The sequence below is a fragment of the Triticum aestivum genome, chromosome 5D, assembly GCF_018294505.1.
Source record: "Triticum aestivum cultivar Chinese Spring chromosome 5D, IWGSC CS RefSeq v2.1, whole genome shotgun sequence".
Classification (NCBI taxonomy): domain Eukaryota; kingdom Viridiplantae; phylum Streptophyta; class Magnoliopsida; order Poales; family Poaceae; genus Triticum; species Triticum aestivum.
Window position 1 is genome coordinate 537,368,974 of NC_057808.1, and position 15,737 is coordinate 537,384,710.

A 15,737-nucleotide genomic window follows, 5' to 3' on the forward strand; every position below is an offset into this window, starting at 1 on the left:
CAAGGGGAGCCAAAGAATATTTGAAGGTATTAGCAGTTGAGTTGTCAATTCAACCACACCTGGAGATTAATTATCTGCAGCAAAGTGATCAGTAGCAAAGTAGTTTGATAGTTTTGATAATAGTAGCAGCAGCAACGGTAACAGTAACAGTGATAGCAGTAGTTTTGTAGCAAGTGTAATAGTGATGATAGCAGTAGTAACTTAGCAGAAACAATATAAGATAAATTCGTAGGCATTGGGTCGGTGACTTGTTGGATGATATTCATCATGTGACAGTTATAACCTAGGGCGATACGACACTAGCTCCAGTTCATCGATATAATGTAGGCATGTATTCCGTAAATAGTCATACGTGCTTTATTAAAAGAACTTGCATGACATCTTTTGTCCTACCCTCCCATGGCAGCGGGGTCCATATTGGAAACTAAGGGATATTAAGGCCTCCTTTTAATAGAGAACCGGAACAAAGCATTAACACATAGTGAATACATGAACTCCTCAAACTACGGTCATCACCGGGAGTGGGTCCGATTGTTGTCACTCCGGGGTTGCCGGATCATAACACGTAGTAGGTGACTATAACTTGCAAGACCGGATCTAAAACATGGATATAATGATGAATTCATAAACGGTTCAGATCTGAGTTCATGGCACCCGGGCCCAAAGTGACAAGCATTAAGCATAGCAAAGTCATAGCAACATCAATCTAAGAACATAGTGGATACTAGGGATCAAGCCCTAATAAAACTAACTCAATTACATGATGAATCTCATCCAACTCCTCACTGACCAGCGAGCCTACGAAGGAATTACTCACTCCCGGTGGGGAGCATCATGGAACTGGCGATGGAGATGGGTTGGTGATAAGGAAGAACGAAGACCCCCCTCTCCGGAGCCCCAAACGGACTCCAGATCTGCCCTCCTGAGGAAGAACAGGGATTGGCGGCGGCTCTGTCTCGTGGATTTCGATAATTCTTTCTCCCTGATTTTTCTGGAAATATGAGATTTTATAGTAAAAGGGTTGAGGTCTGCGGGGCCACCAAGTGGGTACAACCCACCTGGGCGCGCCAGGAGAGGGGGGCGCGCCCTGATGGGTTGTGCCCACCCAGGGGCCCCTCTCCGGTAGGTCTTGGCTCCAGAAATTCTCATTTATTCCATAAAAAATCCTAGCGAAGTTTTGTTCCATTCCGAGAACTTTTATTTCTGCACAAAAACAATACCATGGTAGTTCTGCTAAAAACAGCGTCAGTCCGGGGTTAGTTTCATTCAAATCATGCAAAGTAGAGTCCAAAACAAGAGGAAAAGCGTGAGAAAAAGTAGATACGTTGGAGATGTATCATACATCATCCCGCAACTAACTCATTAGTCACTTTGCTTGCAAGGCTTCTTATGATGTGCATTACCGAGAGGGCCCAGAGATACCTCTCCGATACTCGGAGTGACAAATCCTAATCTCGATTCATGCCAACCCAACAAGACACCTTCTGAGATACCTGTAGCGCACCTTTATAATCACCCAGTTACGTTGTGACGTTTGATAGCACACAAGGCATTCCTCCGGTATCCTGGAGTTGCATGATCTCATAGTCAAAGAAATATGTATTTGACATACATGAAAGCAATAGCAATACAACTTACCGATCAACATGCTAAGCTAACGGATGGGTCTTGTCCATCACATCATTTTCCTAATGATGTGATCCCGTTATCAAATGAAAACTCATGTCCATGTTTTGGAAACCTTAACCATCTTTGATCAATGAGCTAGTCAAGTAGAGCCTCACTAGGGACTCATTGTTTTGTCTATGTATTCACACATGTATTAAGGTTTCCGGTCAATACAATTTTAGCATGAATAATAAACATTTATCATGAATAAGGAAATTAAAAAAAAAACAACTTTATTATTGCCTCTAGGGCATATTTCCTTCAGCCCCCGTCGACCCCGCGCCTCTACTCCGACATCGGCACGACCACCCGGCATCCACTTCGACCCTGCGGCCTTGCGCGACACGCCGGCCCTCTCGGCCGTCGCTCGCACGTCTGCCACCCGTCGCCCTGCGCCGGCAGTCGCCGCCCTGCTCCGACCGGGACTTCTTCATCATCCACTGCCTCCACCGCATCTGTGCAGCCCCGTCGCTGGCTGCCCCGTGCCGGCTGCCTTGGGTCGACTGTGGCCCCGTTGCCAGATGCCTTGGGCCGACTGCGGCCCCGTCGCCGGCTTCCTCACGCCGGCTGCGTCGGACTCGCTGGCCATCATCGCCAGTTTCATCTTGGACTCCACCACCACCCCGCCTCCACCGAGCGGCATCCCCGACCTCGCGTGCGATCAGACTGATTATCCGCCCGCCCGTGATCCACCTCATCTACGCCATGCGACCGATCTGGCCCATCGGTTGTGCGCGCCTCCAAAGATCCCGTGAAGACTGTCCCCGAGTATAGCGCGCCACTGCATCGCCTCATCGGGCCGTAGTGCCGCCACCCCGTGGTTATCCCCGTGGTTGCACCGACTCGCGTGTCGCCGCTGCATCGTGCCTTTGGGCCATAGTGTCGCGATCCCCGCCGCTGCCCGCGAGGCCGTCCCCGTGGTTGCACCGGCCCGCACTCCGCCACTGCGCCGCCCTTCGTGCCGTAGCGCCGTGGCTCGCGGTCCCCGCCGTCGCCCCGACGTTGCGTCGCTCCTTCGGGCCGTAGCACCGCTGGCCAATGAACGATCCACCAAGAGCGACAACTCGGATTTTGGCTATGAGTTTGTTCCCGTACATAGTGGCAACACTACAAATGAATATTATTCGGCTTTCTCTTGAGTGAGTGTGTATGTGGTAAATAAAGTGGACTGATCAAAAGAGCTCCAAAGAGACATTATTGCTAAAGGTCCATAGTTCCCAAACATTAAGCCACTGCGAAAACCTACGCATGATCACTTATTTGGCATAATCTCCTTCACGTGACAATCAAAGTTCCAGCAAACAATGATTCAAACAAAGTGTTTAGAGCCTAGAGGAGGAGACAATTATGGGTGTGCTCAGGAGCACTTGAGCATCGTGTTTTACTACATGTTTTCTACTCCCTAACTTATGTTTTCATGGCTCTATCTTAAGAAACTCATCCATGCATTCCCAGCAAGCAAGTGCTATCTAGATTAAATGAAATGAAATGTTGCAAAGTTGTTTTATCTAGTAGATGAGAAACTTTGTGTTGATTATCTTTGCTTTAGTAACACTTGCGCTATAACCATGCCACCGCTATATCTATGATAAGTTTTCAGGTCAAGAAGCGGAGGGCTATCTAGGCATACTGATCATAAGTGAACCAAAACCTTCTCATTATTTTGGTTTAAACAACTTAGTTCCTTATGCTTTAGATTTGTCTCTATGTTGCTCGAGGACGATCAAGTTTAAGCTTAGGGGAGTTCATGAGTGATATTTTTACACTCATTTCAACCTTGTTTAAACCGAGATATTTCATTAAAGAGAGATATTCACTCTGATAGTTTGCCACTAATGACTAATGAATGCAAAGGATTCCACAAATCCTCTCTTTGGTATTTTTCCATAGGAAATGGGCTAAAAAGGAAGAAATCACTTGCGAGAAAGGAAAGAAAGGAAAATGGAGAAGAAATAAGTCACCAGGAGGCGTCAGAAGGCCACCAGAGTCAAAGATGGCGTTCCATGCGACCGCACGCTCGCATGAGTGGCAATTTGACGTGGAAACCGAGGTAGGTCGTCCACCTGAACAACTTTTATAAAGGGGACCCCATCGAAATGCTAATAAAAGGAGGGCGTCGAGCATAGCGAGAACCTTTTATCATCATCTTCATCCGCAAACCCTAGCCGCCGCCATTTTCATCTCCATAGCCATCTCCACCACCATAGTGCTCTCTCATCTAGTTCATACAAGTAATCGTGCATCGCACAAGGCATTCATTGTAAGACATATTGCAATCAATCAATCCCAAGATGTGTTCTTCAATGTTTTTTCTTCTCGTGATCTGATCTCCATGTGCGTTTAGTTCGGTAAGGTATGGGGTGAGGCACGAGCCTTGCAACCCCAAGTATTTGGTGAAGGACAATGGAAGTCTTTGACACAACGTCTCGTATGTGCGAAATAAAATTGTTTCGTGAAGTGTCTCTGGTCTTGTCCGCGATCTTCATCCCTGCAGGTACCCAGGATCATGGAGATTGAGCACCGGTGAGGCTAGGAGTAAGGGGACCGTAAAGTGTTATACCCAACACCGGTGGCAGCAAGGTTTAGTAGGGTAACATGGATCATATCCTTGGGAATTCATGAGATGTAGTCATTAAACACCCAATGCATTTGTCTAATATTATTATCTTAATTATCGGGGCAACCCCGTGAGACGGGTAGGGCCTTCAGTAGGACAACTGATTCTTGATGCAGGACTTGTGCCGGTCAAGATGTTATTGGACACATCCCCCACTCCGATACGAAGCAAGTACCTCTTGATGGGTGACTTCTCGAGCAAAAACTAATATCATTTTTTTATCCTAACACCAATACATGGTTGTAAGCATTAAGACCTCATCCCCGTACCTTTTTTTTATTATAAGTGTTTGAATCACAATTTGCTTGCTGATCCGGTCAAAACCTGGATTTGACACTTAAGCAAAAGCTTGCCAGAGACCATTGCTTCAAGGGAATCTTCCTCTCGTGGGTTTGATACCCAGGGTCACATATGGGGAAATAGGTGCGGGATACGCTTTCTTGTTCCAATACCGGATCAATAAAAAGGAGATATCAAGCCACAACCCTCGATGTTAAGCTAGTTCTACCTTATTTATGTTTTGGTTTTAATGTAGGTGATCTCCGGTGTGTTCTAGACGAACTATGTAGCGAGAACGCAACTTATGTTAATTTTTTAAAATTTGCATACGCTTTTGCAAGATATGTTCCGCGTCGGGGTAGAAGTTCCCGCAAAATCGTTTTAGAGCAAACCGTGTAACGGTTTTGTGTGACTAATTCATATGGCATCTGCTAGAGTTGCTTTAACTTTGGATATGCTTTTTTGTTGCGAAAATGTCAGATCTATTGCAAAAGTTCGCCGAAAGTGCACACCATCTTAAACATAATAAAAATTACATTGAGATTCCGAGACCACCAAACGAGCACTACTGCCACCAGAACGAGCCATCCACGTGTCGTGGTGGCCGCTCTCCTACCGGAGCCGGCTTGACCATGTCAATGACAGTCGGGAAGGTTTCGTGCACGTGCCCCTAAAGAGTAGCACCCTGGAGCCACAATCGTCGCACTTGAACCCTCGCATAGATCTGAAGCACCTGATACCAAATCTCGCCACATGACAAGAAACCTTAACCTCACCGCCCCAAGGGAACGACAAGAATCTACACCGGAGCTTTGTCGACTACGTCCGGACGGACAAACTAGAGGAGGATCGAAGCCCGGAAGACACCTGCGAGGACTAAAAACTCTTCCCCGTCATCGGCCGTTGGAGGGCAGGCAGAGAAGAGGCGAATCCACGGTGGTGAAGCGTGGAGGGGAGTTTACCGTAACCCCCCCGTGTGCCCCTGTCTCTGTCTTCACACATCCACCAACATACATGTCATCCGAACTATTGCAATCGCCATACTTGTTGTCGCCGTCATTAAGATGGCTTACTGCGTCCCAACTTTTTTCCTACCGACTTCAATCCGTAGTAGATACCACCTAACTATGCCCAAGCGACACGTACCCCGCTTCCCTCGGGCGCAACCCTATCGCACGTGAATCGGTTTAAGGTGCCCGTGGGTTCCACCATGTCACCCCCTGAAGCAGTATCATAATTCGTAGTACTGTCAATATATGCCCTCAATAGTCATCATATTGATGCCGTCGTACGTCCGCGAGAGGTAAACCGACATCCCCCCTAAGATCTCTCCGATTTTGACACCCCGCTCCACGGGCGCAACCCTATTGCACGTGAGTCGGTTTAAGGCGCCCGCGGGTTCCACCATGTCGCCCCCGAAGCGGCATCATAACTCGCAACAACATCAATAGATGCCTAAAGTAGGCATCATACCGAGGCCATCGCACATCCGCGGGAGACGAACCGGTATTATCGCTCCCCCCCCCCCCCCCCCCCCCCCCCCCCCCCCCCAAGATCTCTCTGATTTCACGTGAAAACTAAAACACGATATACAACATGAAGAAAAGATACAAAACACCACACAAACTCCTCACCCTGCCACCGCGAGGAGGAACTGCCTGCCTGCCTGCCGCTGTACTTTGCCCTCGTCCTCCCCTCCCCTCGCCTGCGCCCCCAGTCTTCAGATCCAAACCCCCGTCTGAAAAACAAAGGCAGCGCCGCAGCCAGCGAGCGAGCGAGAGAGGGCTAAAAGGGCCAGCAAAACCCTAACCCTAAGCATCCCAATTCCCCGCCCCGAACCGAATCCCCCACCCCCGTCGCCCCCAAACCCTATCCCTGACCTCCCCCCGCCTCGCCGCCGCGACCATGGCAGGCTCCTCCGGCGCCGCCGCCGCCTCCTCCCGCAGCCAGCTCAAAGGCGACCGCTTTTACTACCCGCCCCACCGCCGCCAGAGCCAGCAGCACCAGCAGCAGGGCCTGCAGAGCCGCCGCCCCCCGACCTCCCCCTCCCTCTCCCCGTCCCCCTCCCCCAGGCGGAAGACGGCGGCGGCGGCGGCGGTCGCGTCCCTCGACGCCGACGGCCGGGCGGATTCCGACTCCTCCTCCTCCACCTCCTCCAAGCCCTCGCTCGCGTCCACGGCGGCCGAGGTGAATGTCGTGTCCTCCGCGCCCGCCGCGGAGGAGGAGGAGGAGGCCGGGAATCTGGACAGGTTCCTCGCCTCCACCACGCCCTCCGTGCCCGTCCGGAACATGCCCGAGGTATCCATCCTTCCATGCCTAAGCGTGCTGTTGTAGATTAGATTACATATGTGGGGCGCATGGTCGAGAGGGACTTAGTTTAGATTCATATATATTTAGTAAGCTGCTAAAACGTGGCGACTACATAATAGTGTGTAGATTGTTCTGGTCTAGGTGTGTTCTGTTCACCGATATAGGTCTATTCAGATGGTCGATGCATCATTTTCCAAAGGAAAGTGAAGGATTCTGGATGAATATGTCGAGGCCGCATTTCATAGTTTACTCCAGACTGACTGCATTTCGCTTGAATTATTGGTTGTTCCAGGTCATTGAAAGTTCTTAATGGTAGTAGTTGTGGATGGTGAGCAGCAACCGCTGTTCAATTCCAGCATGGTCCTAATTGCAGTTCATGTGTACTTTTCTTAAGAAACTTCTGTCGCCATGGCCCCCAACTGATGATTGCTAAAATGTGTTTCCAAGAAGAAATTTGTCTTGAAGGAATGCTTATTCAGCCAATATTGTTTGGTTTAGTCTATATTTAAGCACTACTTTCCTAGTGTTACCGAATGAAATTGACACAGTTAGTCTCTTTGGAGCTTTTGATTTTCTGCTAATTGCGCTTGTTGTAACTTAGATATAGTAACTATTCAGGTACTCTGATTTTGCTTGCAATCTGCGTATCCATGCAATATGTATCTGTGCCAATTGCCATCTACAAGTCATTAGTTTCTCTGAAGGGTTAAATCATGTAGTGATATTTGCACATGTTCTGTCTGCGCAAATGGATTTTGATTTCCAGTCAAAGGTAGACCACTTTTGGTTATTAAAGGAAAACAACATATTGCTTCTGTTCTACGATTAAGCTATATTGGTTTTGTTCTCTGCAGACAAGCTTGAGGATGCGGAGGAGTGGAGATGCCATGGATTCATCTCCTTACTTTTGCCTTGATGATCTCTGGGAGTCTTTCAGGGAGTGGAGTGCTTATGGGGCTGGTGTTCCCCTGGTGTTAAATGGCGGTGACTCTGTGATACAATATTATGTGCCATATCTCTCTGCTATCCAGCTGTATGCTGATCCATCTAGACCTGTTGCAAGTACCAGGTAACAACCTTATATGCGCTATGCAAGGTTATGACTTCTAGGAAATTCTCCCTTTTGGGATATATAAACAGTCCATAGGTCAATCTGTCTAGCAGATTCATTTGTCTCATTTTTTTGGTATGATCTGTTTTGTTTGAGCTTGGGGATGTTCATATATGGTATCAAACTACACAAATAACAATTAAAATTGTGAGGAATGCACTTTAATGTACTAAAATTAGTATGTATTATATAATACTTGCTCTTACCTAAAATGTTAGTGTATTAAAATCTGTCCCAGTTTATACATACGGATACTGTTTGGCAAAACTGAGGGTAGAGGAGAGATTTCCGTTTGTTTCTACTACTTCTCCAGAGATGTTTAAAGGAAAATTCTACTGCTTTGCTAAAGTCTAAGCTACTTTCGTGGTGAAATCCTGTATAGCTTGTGTAATTTCAGAAGTTTCTCCTTTACCAACCTGTACAGATGTTGAGCTTGACTTTGTAACTTAGTGCTTGCCATTTCTATGAGCTAGGGTTGGTGTGCAAGTTAACCTTAACTATGTTCTGTACATATAAAAGAATAATAAGAAACACAAGTAGACGAATAAGAGAAGTCGTGAGAATAGGTTCGAAACATAGTATTGCTAGTTTAGAATGTGTTTTTTGTTTGGGCGAAACCTTTGCTAGCGCATAACTTCTTATACTTAATTTTCTCGCTTAAGGCATCCTCTGGATGAAAGTGACGGGGAATCTACGGATTTTAGCAGTGAGAGTAGCAGTGAAACTGATGCTGCTCAAAATGGTGTCTTACAAAGTGAGGACGGCGATGCTTTTGTATCTGCAAGTTTTCCTATATTTGAGCATCTGGAGCGGGATCCTCCGTATGGCAGAGAGCCTTTAACAGACAAGGTAAGTTTTGTTTCTTTGAAAACTCAAAGCATGTTACGGACTTCCAGTGTATAGAATCTTATTCTGCATGCTTTCCAGGTATCAGTTCTTGCGGATAGATTTCCGGCTCTAAAGACATTCAGAAGCTGTGATTTGCTGCCATCCAGTTGGATGTCTGTTGCATGGTATGTTTCAAACACTTTTGAGCCTGTTTAGTCAGTCATTTTTCCAGTGGTAAGATGTGTTCTGTTCCATTTGTTGGCTGCCATGTATTATCTTCTTTTGCTGTAGATGTTCCTAAACTTCTGAGAGTTTAAATTATTTGTGATCAATTATTCCGTAATACCTGCCATCCTCATTATATCCTTTTATTACCTGCCATGTATTATCCACTTATTACCTGCCATCCTCATTTTTATTTGATAGCATCTGGCCATAACGTTGTACCTGTTTTTCTGTAGACAACGTTTTGGTTTCATTATAATTAAGCATGACGCCATCACAGTGCTGGCCAAGTTATAACATTTGCCAACTGTGCTGGCCCATGCAGAGGATGCCTACCAGTTGCCATGCCTAAACAACTAGGCATGCCTATCGTGCTGCATTTCAGCATACCATGCTGTATTTCAGCATAAGATAGAAGAGCAACACTGCACTGGCAGTGCTGCTATGATTCTATACGTTACTGGTTTCATCCTCATGCTTTGATTGCAGGTACCCCATATATAGAATCCCGACAGGACCGACGCTGAAGGACCTGGACGCTTGCTTCTTGACATTCCATTGCCTGGCAACACCTTCCAAGGGTAAAACACCAGCACCCGCGCCCTGTTTCTAGCATCATACAAAATAGGAATTTTTTTATCTTGCCTTCGCTAGACGACGCCAGTATTCTGGACGTGCATGGAACACTTTCTAAATGCTCTGGTTTCAACTTGCAGATAGCCATCCCACGACACCAGCATGCCCCGGCTTCGAGGGAACCGGCCACTGCGCCACCGCAACGGGCAGGCTTTCCCTGCCCGCCTTCGGGCTGGCGTCCTACAAGCTCCGCAGCTCCCTGTGGGCGTCCAACGGCGCCCCGGAGCAGGAGAGCGTCACGTCGCTGATGCAGGAGGCGGACAACTGGCTCCGCTGCGTACAGGTGGACCACCCGGACTTCCGGTTCTTCGTCTCCCACTTCGGCGCGACGTGGAGATGACTGTTCTTGTGTTGTAAATGTCTTTTTTGTGAGTGTTAGTTATATGATGATGATGGCTGTGTGTTGCCAAGTCTGAACTCTGCTGGCTGTGCGTTGAGCACAAGTCTGTTATGGCACATAGTGCAGCAGCGCCCCTCTGCCGTGGGGGTTGTATCAGTTAAAAAAGGCGTGCCTGTATTGCGGGCGGGCTTGACTCTTGTTGTCGTCTCCAATAAGTTTATAACTGTGTGGTGTAGGTAACTTTTTGTGGGGGAGTTAGAGATATGATGGATCGGAAGTACAATTGGAGACTTGTAAAACTTTTCAGGCAAATGATAGGAAAGAATAAATTATTGGATTTAGTTATGAAGATAGTTTCTTTGTTTTGCATATATGTGATCCCCTCGGGCCATTTTGTTTTGGTCCTGGGCACGTTTGATCAAGCAAAGAAGTTATATGCTAGCCTGTTTCTCTATGTAATCATGCTCCACTTGGCTACAGGTAATGTTCTGGATTTATTTTGTATGACAAAATTAGCAGAGCATTGGGAAGTTCATAATAATTTAATGAAAAAGAAATCCGCAGGCTGTGCATGCTGTGAAACGATGTGGTTTGACTTGGTAGGGCGCCACTTGTTTTGCCTTGTAAATCCCAGCTGCTGCTGGCCGGGCAACTTGCGAACTGCTCGTCCACTACGACCGAAAAATAACATTTGTGAACAATAACAAATCGCTCTTGTTCCATAAATTTGATTTTTTTTTTACCTCATGCCAAAAGTGCTGTAATAATCTCATGGTTTATGTTGTTTGTAGCATTACTCGTTCATGTCAAGTTGGTTATCCTCGCAACTAGTGTGATCTATACCCCATCAAAAATTTCTAAAAAAAAGGAAAAGAGTGTAATCTATCTATCCATGATGTTAGGCAACTAGGACTACGATGGTCGTGTAATTTTTCGGGAAATTTACCTTACCATGGTGTCAGCTGGCCCAAGGATTTGCACGATGAAAGGAGAAGAACAATGCGCGTCCGGCCGTGACCTGCCAAGCACTACTGACGAAAATTTCAGGCAGTGGGAGGTCGACCGATCTCTCTCAATCATACCGTCCGTCCGTCCGTCCGTCATGGCCGGCCTCGTCTCTATCTCTCTACCTCCTCTATATCACACGGTCTATATATATATATATATACAGCCAGGTCTCTCGCGGTGCTCCAACTGCAAACGCGGTCGCCCCGGCACGTTGCATTTCGCGGCAGAGGCAACAGAGGTAGAGAGACGATGAGGGATCTGGAGGAGTTCCGGGGCTCGTCGGCGGGGCCGCCGCGGAACAATGGCGGCGGCGGCAGCGGGGGGTCGTCGGCGGTGACCACGCCGTCGTGGTGGGCGGGCGACCCGGAGGCCAAGAGGCGGAGGAGGGTGGCCGCCTACAAGGCCTACGCCGTGGAGGCCAGGGTCAAGGCGTCGCTCCGCCGCGGCCTCCGCTGGATCAAGGACCGCCGCACCGGCATCGTCCACCACCGCCGGTGACCGGCCGACCGACGCCGATCTGACATGCTGCGGCGACATCCTGTTCACGTCGTTGGCATATCATGGCGTGTGCTTCGACCACCTCGCCGGCCCTCCTGTTCATAATGTTTCTGTTTTCTCCTTCATGCAAAGTCGCCTTCGTTTCTTATTAATTTTGTTCCTATGGATGCAAGCAAAATACGGAGAAGAAATCATTCAAATAACTCGGTTTTTTCCTCGACGACATCATACTCTTATCTTTATTAAGTTGCGTAGCAATCGTGTAACTCTGTAGCAATGCATGACCACGAAAATCTGTAGTCCATGCGCTTGGTAAGCTGGGAGGGCAAAATTTCTAGATGCTCCTCATTCAGCACAGAGAAGCAAGCCTCAATGTTTCATTTCAGTCTCCCCCCAAAAAAGTTTCATTTCATTCAGATGGATGAACAGGCCAGGCGATGTAATTTATAGATATGATTTCTCAAGAAAATTCAGCACACTGGAGGCATTCACATCAACCGTGAAGTGATGTTCAGGATGGCAACACCAGCTGTTTGCAGCGAGTTGTCACCAACCCAGAAACATTATTCCTGTTTTTTGTCAAATCTCACTGGAGTAAACTACTTTTACTCCCGACGTACTTAGCCCCGTAAGATTACGGGGTTACAGAAAAACTGGGCTACTTTGCCCATCAGCTAAACAATTCTCACCCATTAGAAGTTTGAATGTTTGCGTAAGCTCTCAGATGTACTGAAGAAGTTTGAATGTTTGCGTAAGCTCTCAGATGTACTGAACCCCCTCGCCCTGGATCACCTCTCCGATGCGGTAAGCAGGGCTCGACTCTTCGAGGATTCTGTCCGCCGCGTCTTTGCTTACTACAAGGACCATCCCGACGCCCATGTTGAACGTTCGCAGCATCTCTGCGTCTTCAATTTTGCCGACCTACAAGTGTCAGAAAAACAAAAGCTAAGGAGACAGACAAGCACATTGCTTAAAAACTGGATGGATGCAAGCAAACATACAAAGAAATCGTGTCGACTCAGTGTGTAAAAAATAATAATTTGTCAAATGAAGTGTCAATTATTTCTCTGGGCTGTACAGAATCCTATGCTTGTTTGGTTGTGTGATGTTTTACCTAGCTCCCAGATCCCCATCTGATTCAAGCTTAACATTGCAAGTCCTTTAATACACATGCCAGCACTAACCATACTTTCAGCAATGTTAGTATCGAGTATCAAACAAATTGTTACTTAGATATTTGTTTTGTTTCTAACGTCCTAATACCATTGGGCTGGCTGATATTATAAGTTCTAAAGATGGATACCGAATCATCAACCAATTATTTTGATTGTAAACAAGCGACTATATTCGCTGGGGCTCCAAAAATATGCATGACAAGCTAATGGATTTGTTTGCTCTTACCTGTTGAAGCCACTCGAACACAGGCAGCACTTGCCATGACCCGGTGACAATTTTCGCCCCAAGTCCTTTAGGAAATACTCTTGGGATATTATCAGTAAAGCCACCACCAGTAATATGGGCTAGCCCTTTTACACCACCCTTGCTGATAATGTCAAGTACCTTTTTTCATTCCAAACAACTGAATCAGAAATTCAGGAAATGACCAATTGGAGATATGAGACTTCCGTCAGAATAAGCTAACCTGCTTGACATAGATGACAGTTGGTGCCATGAGAGCTTCACCAACAGTAGTTGTTACACCATCATTTCTTGGGAGAGGATCAGTCAAGGAGAGTCCACTTTTGTCCAGTACTCTAGAAAAAAAAAACATTTTTCCGACTGTCGTTAACTAGAAGCAATAATTGTATCAAAAGGAAAGCATCAGTGGCATCAGATTTGCACTCTCAATCATCTATGTGGATTTTAAACAAATGGAGCTGGATAAATGCATACCTCCTAGCGAGAGAGAACCCGTTCGAATGAACCCCACTGGAAGGAAGGCCAATCAGGACATCCCCCTCCACAATGCTTTTACCGTCAATGACCTTATCCTTCTTTACGGCACCCACAGCAAAACCACTCAGATCATATTCACCTTCCTTGTAGAAATCAGGCATCTCTGCGGTCTGTATTAACAATAGCTAACTGAGTTATGCAGTTTTTTTAAATGCTGCTTATATTCAGAGTTGTATGGTCCATGTGGAATGCTTCAGGAGAGTAAATATCAATGCTAAAAGTAAAACAGATGGCTATGTTAAGTATTCATGCTTTACTGTCAGTTGACTTTGTCCATGTATCTAGAATAAATAATCAAATAGCCAGATCATCTAGTTACTGTCAGAGTGATATGCATAGATCATCAGGTACTCTGACAGTTTATAAATCTGCGTATTATCCCAGAATATCTCACCTCTCCTCCTAGGAGAATACAATTTGATTGCTGGCATCCATCCACAATTCCCTTGATAACCTATGAAAGTGCAAAATAAAGATACAGTCAAAGATAGATAGATATCATACTCCATGGGTAGAAGACAGATAAAATGAGCAAGAGCAAGAATTGATGTGATAAATGAGCAGCAATATTGACAGTACCTTCTCTGCAAGGTCCACATCGAGCTTGCTCGTAGCATAGTAATCTAGGAAGAACAATGGCTTCGCACCCGAAGTTACAATGTCATTGACACTCATAGCAACCTGCCACGATGGATCAGACACAGAAAATGTTCATCGACTCTCCTAGGAAATCTGACAAACGGCATGTATGAAAAGTGAGTGAAAACATACCAGGTCAATCCCGATGGTATCATGAATACCGGTCTCAAACGCGAGCTTCAGCTTCGTCCCAACTCCATCAGTACCAGCCACAAGGTACTCATCCCCTGTCCAACAAAATAACAGAAGACCGAATTTTACTAACACGGCAACACATTTCTGTATCCAAGTAAGTAAAGGAGTAATAACTAGTCAAATACACGACGCAGACCTCTTACTCTTACTAGCCTAATACTATAATACTGTTCGTGCTTGGTAGATACATATATCAATTACTGTTTAGTCAAATACTCCCTCCGTCCCAAAATGTAAGACCATTTTTGACACTACGACACTACAAAAATGGTTTTAACAATAAGAAACTCTCACTTTCCGCACCTGCCAACATATATGTACCAAACAGTAGTAGTACCTCACAAAATCGCCCCCTCTCACTGACACAAAAAAGGCCAATATGTCAATCAATTATTCAATTATGTGACATGGCATTCCCCTGTACAACCAACTTCCAATCTACGCACAATCATAAGCAACGGATTTCCTGCCTGTCAATGCTCAAACTCTGAATTCCGGCGCATCGAGCAAGAGGGACCGCCGGTGGCTAGAGCCAAAAAGTAGCAGGAAAGGCAAGCAAAGATGAGGAAGAGTGGAGGTGCACCGTGGGGGTAGAGGCCGCCGAAGCCGCCAATCCCGGGGGCCAGCTTGCGGATGCGGCGGACGAGCTCGGTGCCGGCGTCGATGTCCACGCCGGCGCCCTTGTAGGTCATGCCTTCCTCGTCGGCGGGGCCGGAGCCGGAGCCCGAGCCGGAGCAGGAGACGGCAACGCGGCGCATCCCGGCGGCGGGCGTCGCGGGGAGGCGGACCCGGCTGTGGGGCTGGGGGTGGCCGCGGAGGGGACCCGCGGGGGCGGCCGCCGGCGCGCGGACGAGGTGGAGGAGGCGGCCGGCGCCCATGGGTGGGGGAATGGGGGCAAAGGTTTAGGGCTTTTGGATGCTCTCGTGCGGTGCGGATGGATGGGTGCGCCGAATTCGGTGCCTTGGGTCGCGTTTTAAATCTCTTTGCTCCCCTTTAAAAATGGAAATTGTGCTTGTTTTTGTTAGAAAAAAATAAATTTTGAACTCTAAACTATACTCCCTCCGTACTAAAATTGTTGTTGTGGTTTCATTTGAACTAAAACCACCACACTTATTTTGGGACAGAGTGAGTGCTTCGAAAATGTTCTTAATTATATTTTTGGATCAACTTTTTTTTTTGTTGGAGAAATTTTTTGTTAGAGATAAAGAGGGAACAAAAACCCTTAGCTACGAACACATTTAGCTTGGGTACGGGCCATGGGTGCGACGTCCCGACCCGTGTAGTTGAGTTTTTTTTTCTTTCTTAGAAGCACCAGAAAAAGCTGTCACTGCAAACTATCTGGAATTAAAATTCATCTCCCGAATACCATTTATAGAAGAAAAATGCACTCCAACTTTGGGATACTCAAAAAATGACGTGTCATTATG

The 15,737-nt window shown here is 46.8% G+C and overlaps 3 protein-coding genes across 5 annotated transcripts; 2 read left to right on the forward strand and 1 right to left on the reverse strand.

Annotated features, from left to right (window-relative positions):
* Positions 1-6,252: 6,252 nt before the first annotated feature.
* Positions 6,253-10,359, forward strand: LOC123123599 (uncharacterized). 2 transcript variants are annotated; one of them, XM_044544136.1, is made up of 6 exons: positions 6,253-6,862; positions 7,729-7,943; positions 8,690-8,834; positions 8,913-8,998; positions 9,528-9,619; positions 9,755-10,359. In XM_044544136.1, exons 1-6 carry the CDS (start codon positions 6,470-6,472, stop codon positions 10,012-10,014), a joined length of 1,191 nt encoding a protein of 396 aa, XP_044400071.1. In that variant the 5' UTR covers positions 6,253-6,469; the 3' UTR covers positions 10,015-10,359. The 2 variants fall into 2 exon arrangements, with proteins under 2 accessions (XP_044400071.1, XP_044400070.1); XM_044544135.1 differs by having other exon boundaries at positions 6,276-6,862; positions 8,648-8,834.
* An 815-nt stretch (positions 10,360-11,174) lies between these two features.
* Positions 11,175-11,743, forward strand: LOC123123601 (uncharacterized). Its single transcript, XM_044544139.1, has one exon. It carries the CDS (start codon positions 11,272-11,274, stop codon positions 11,518-11,520), a length of 249 nt encoding a protein of 82 aa, XP_044400074.1. The 5' UTR covers positions 11,175-11,271; the 3' UTR covers positions 11,521-11,743.
* A 217-nt stretch (positions 11,744-11,960) lies between these two features.
* Positions 11,961-15,264, reverse strand: LOC123123600 (phosphoribosylformylglycinamidine cyclo-ligase, chloroplastic/mitochondrial). Of its 2 annotated transcripts, XM_044544137.1 has the most exons (9): positions 14,894-15,264; positions 14,248-14,342; positions 14,056-14,157; positions 13,871-13,930; positions 13,414-13,586; positions 13,163-13,274; positions 12,922-13,080; positions 12,286-12,441; positions 11,961-12,246 (listed from the first exon to the last, which is right to left on the reverse strand). In XM_044544137.1, the coding sequence occupies exons 1-9, from the start codon at positions 15,186-15,188 to the stop codon at positions 12,241-12,243; spliced, it is 1,158 nt and encodes a 385-aa protein (XP_044400072.1). In that variant the 5' UTR covers positions 15,189-15,264; the 3' UTR covers positions 11,961-12,240. The 2 variants fall into 2 exon arrangements, with proteins under 2 accessions (XP_044400072.1, XP_044400073.1); XM_044544138.1 differs by having other exon boundaries at positions 11,961-12,441.
* Between the last annotated feature and the right edge of the window lie 473 nt (positions 15,265-15,737).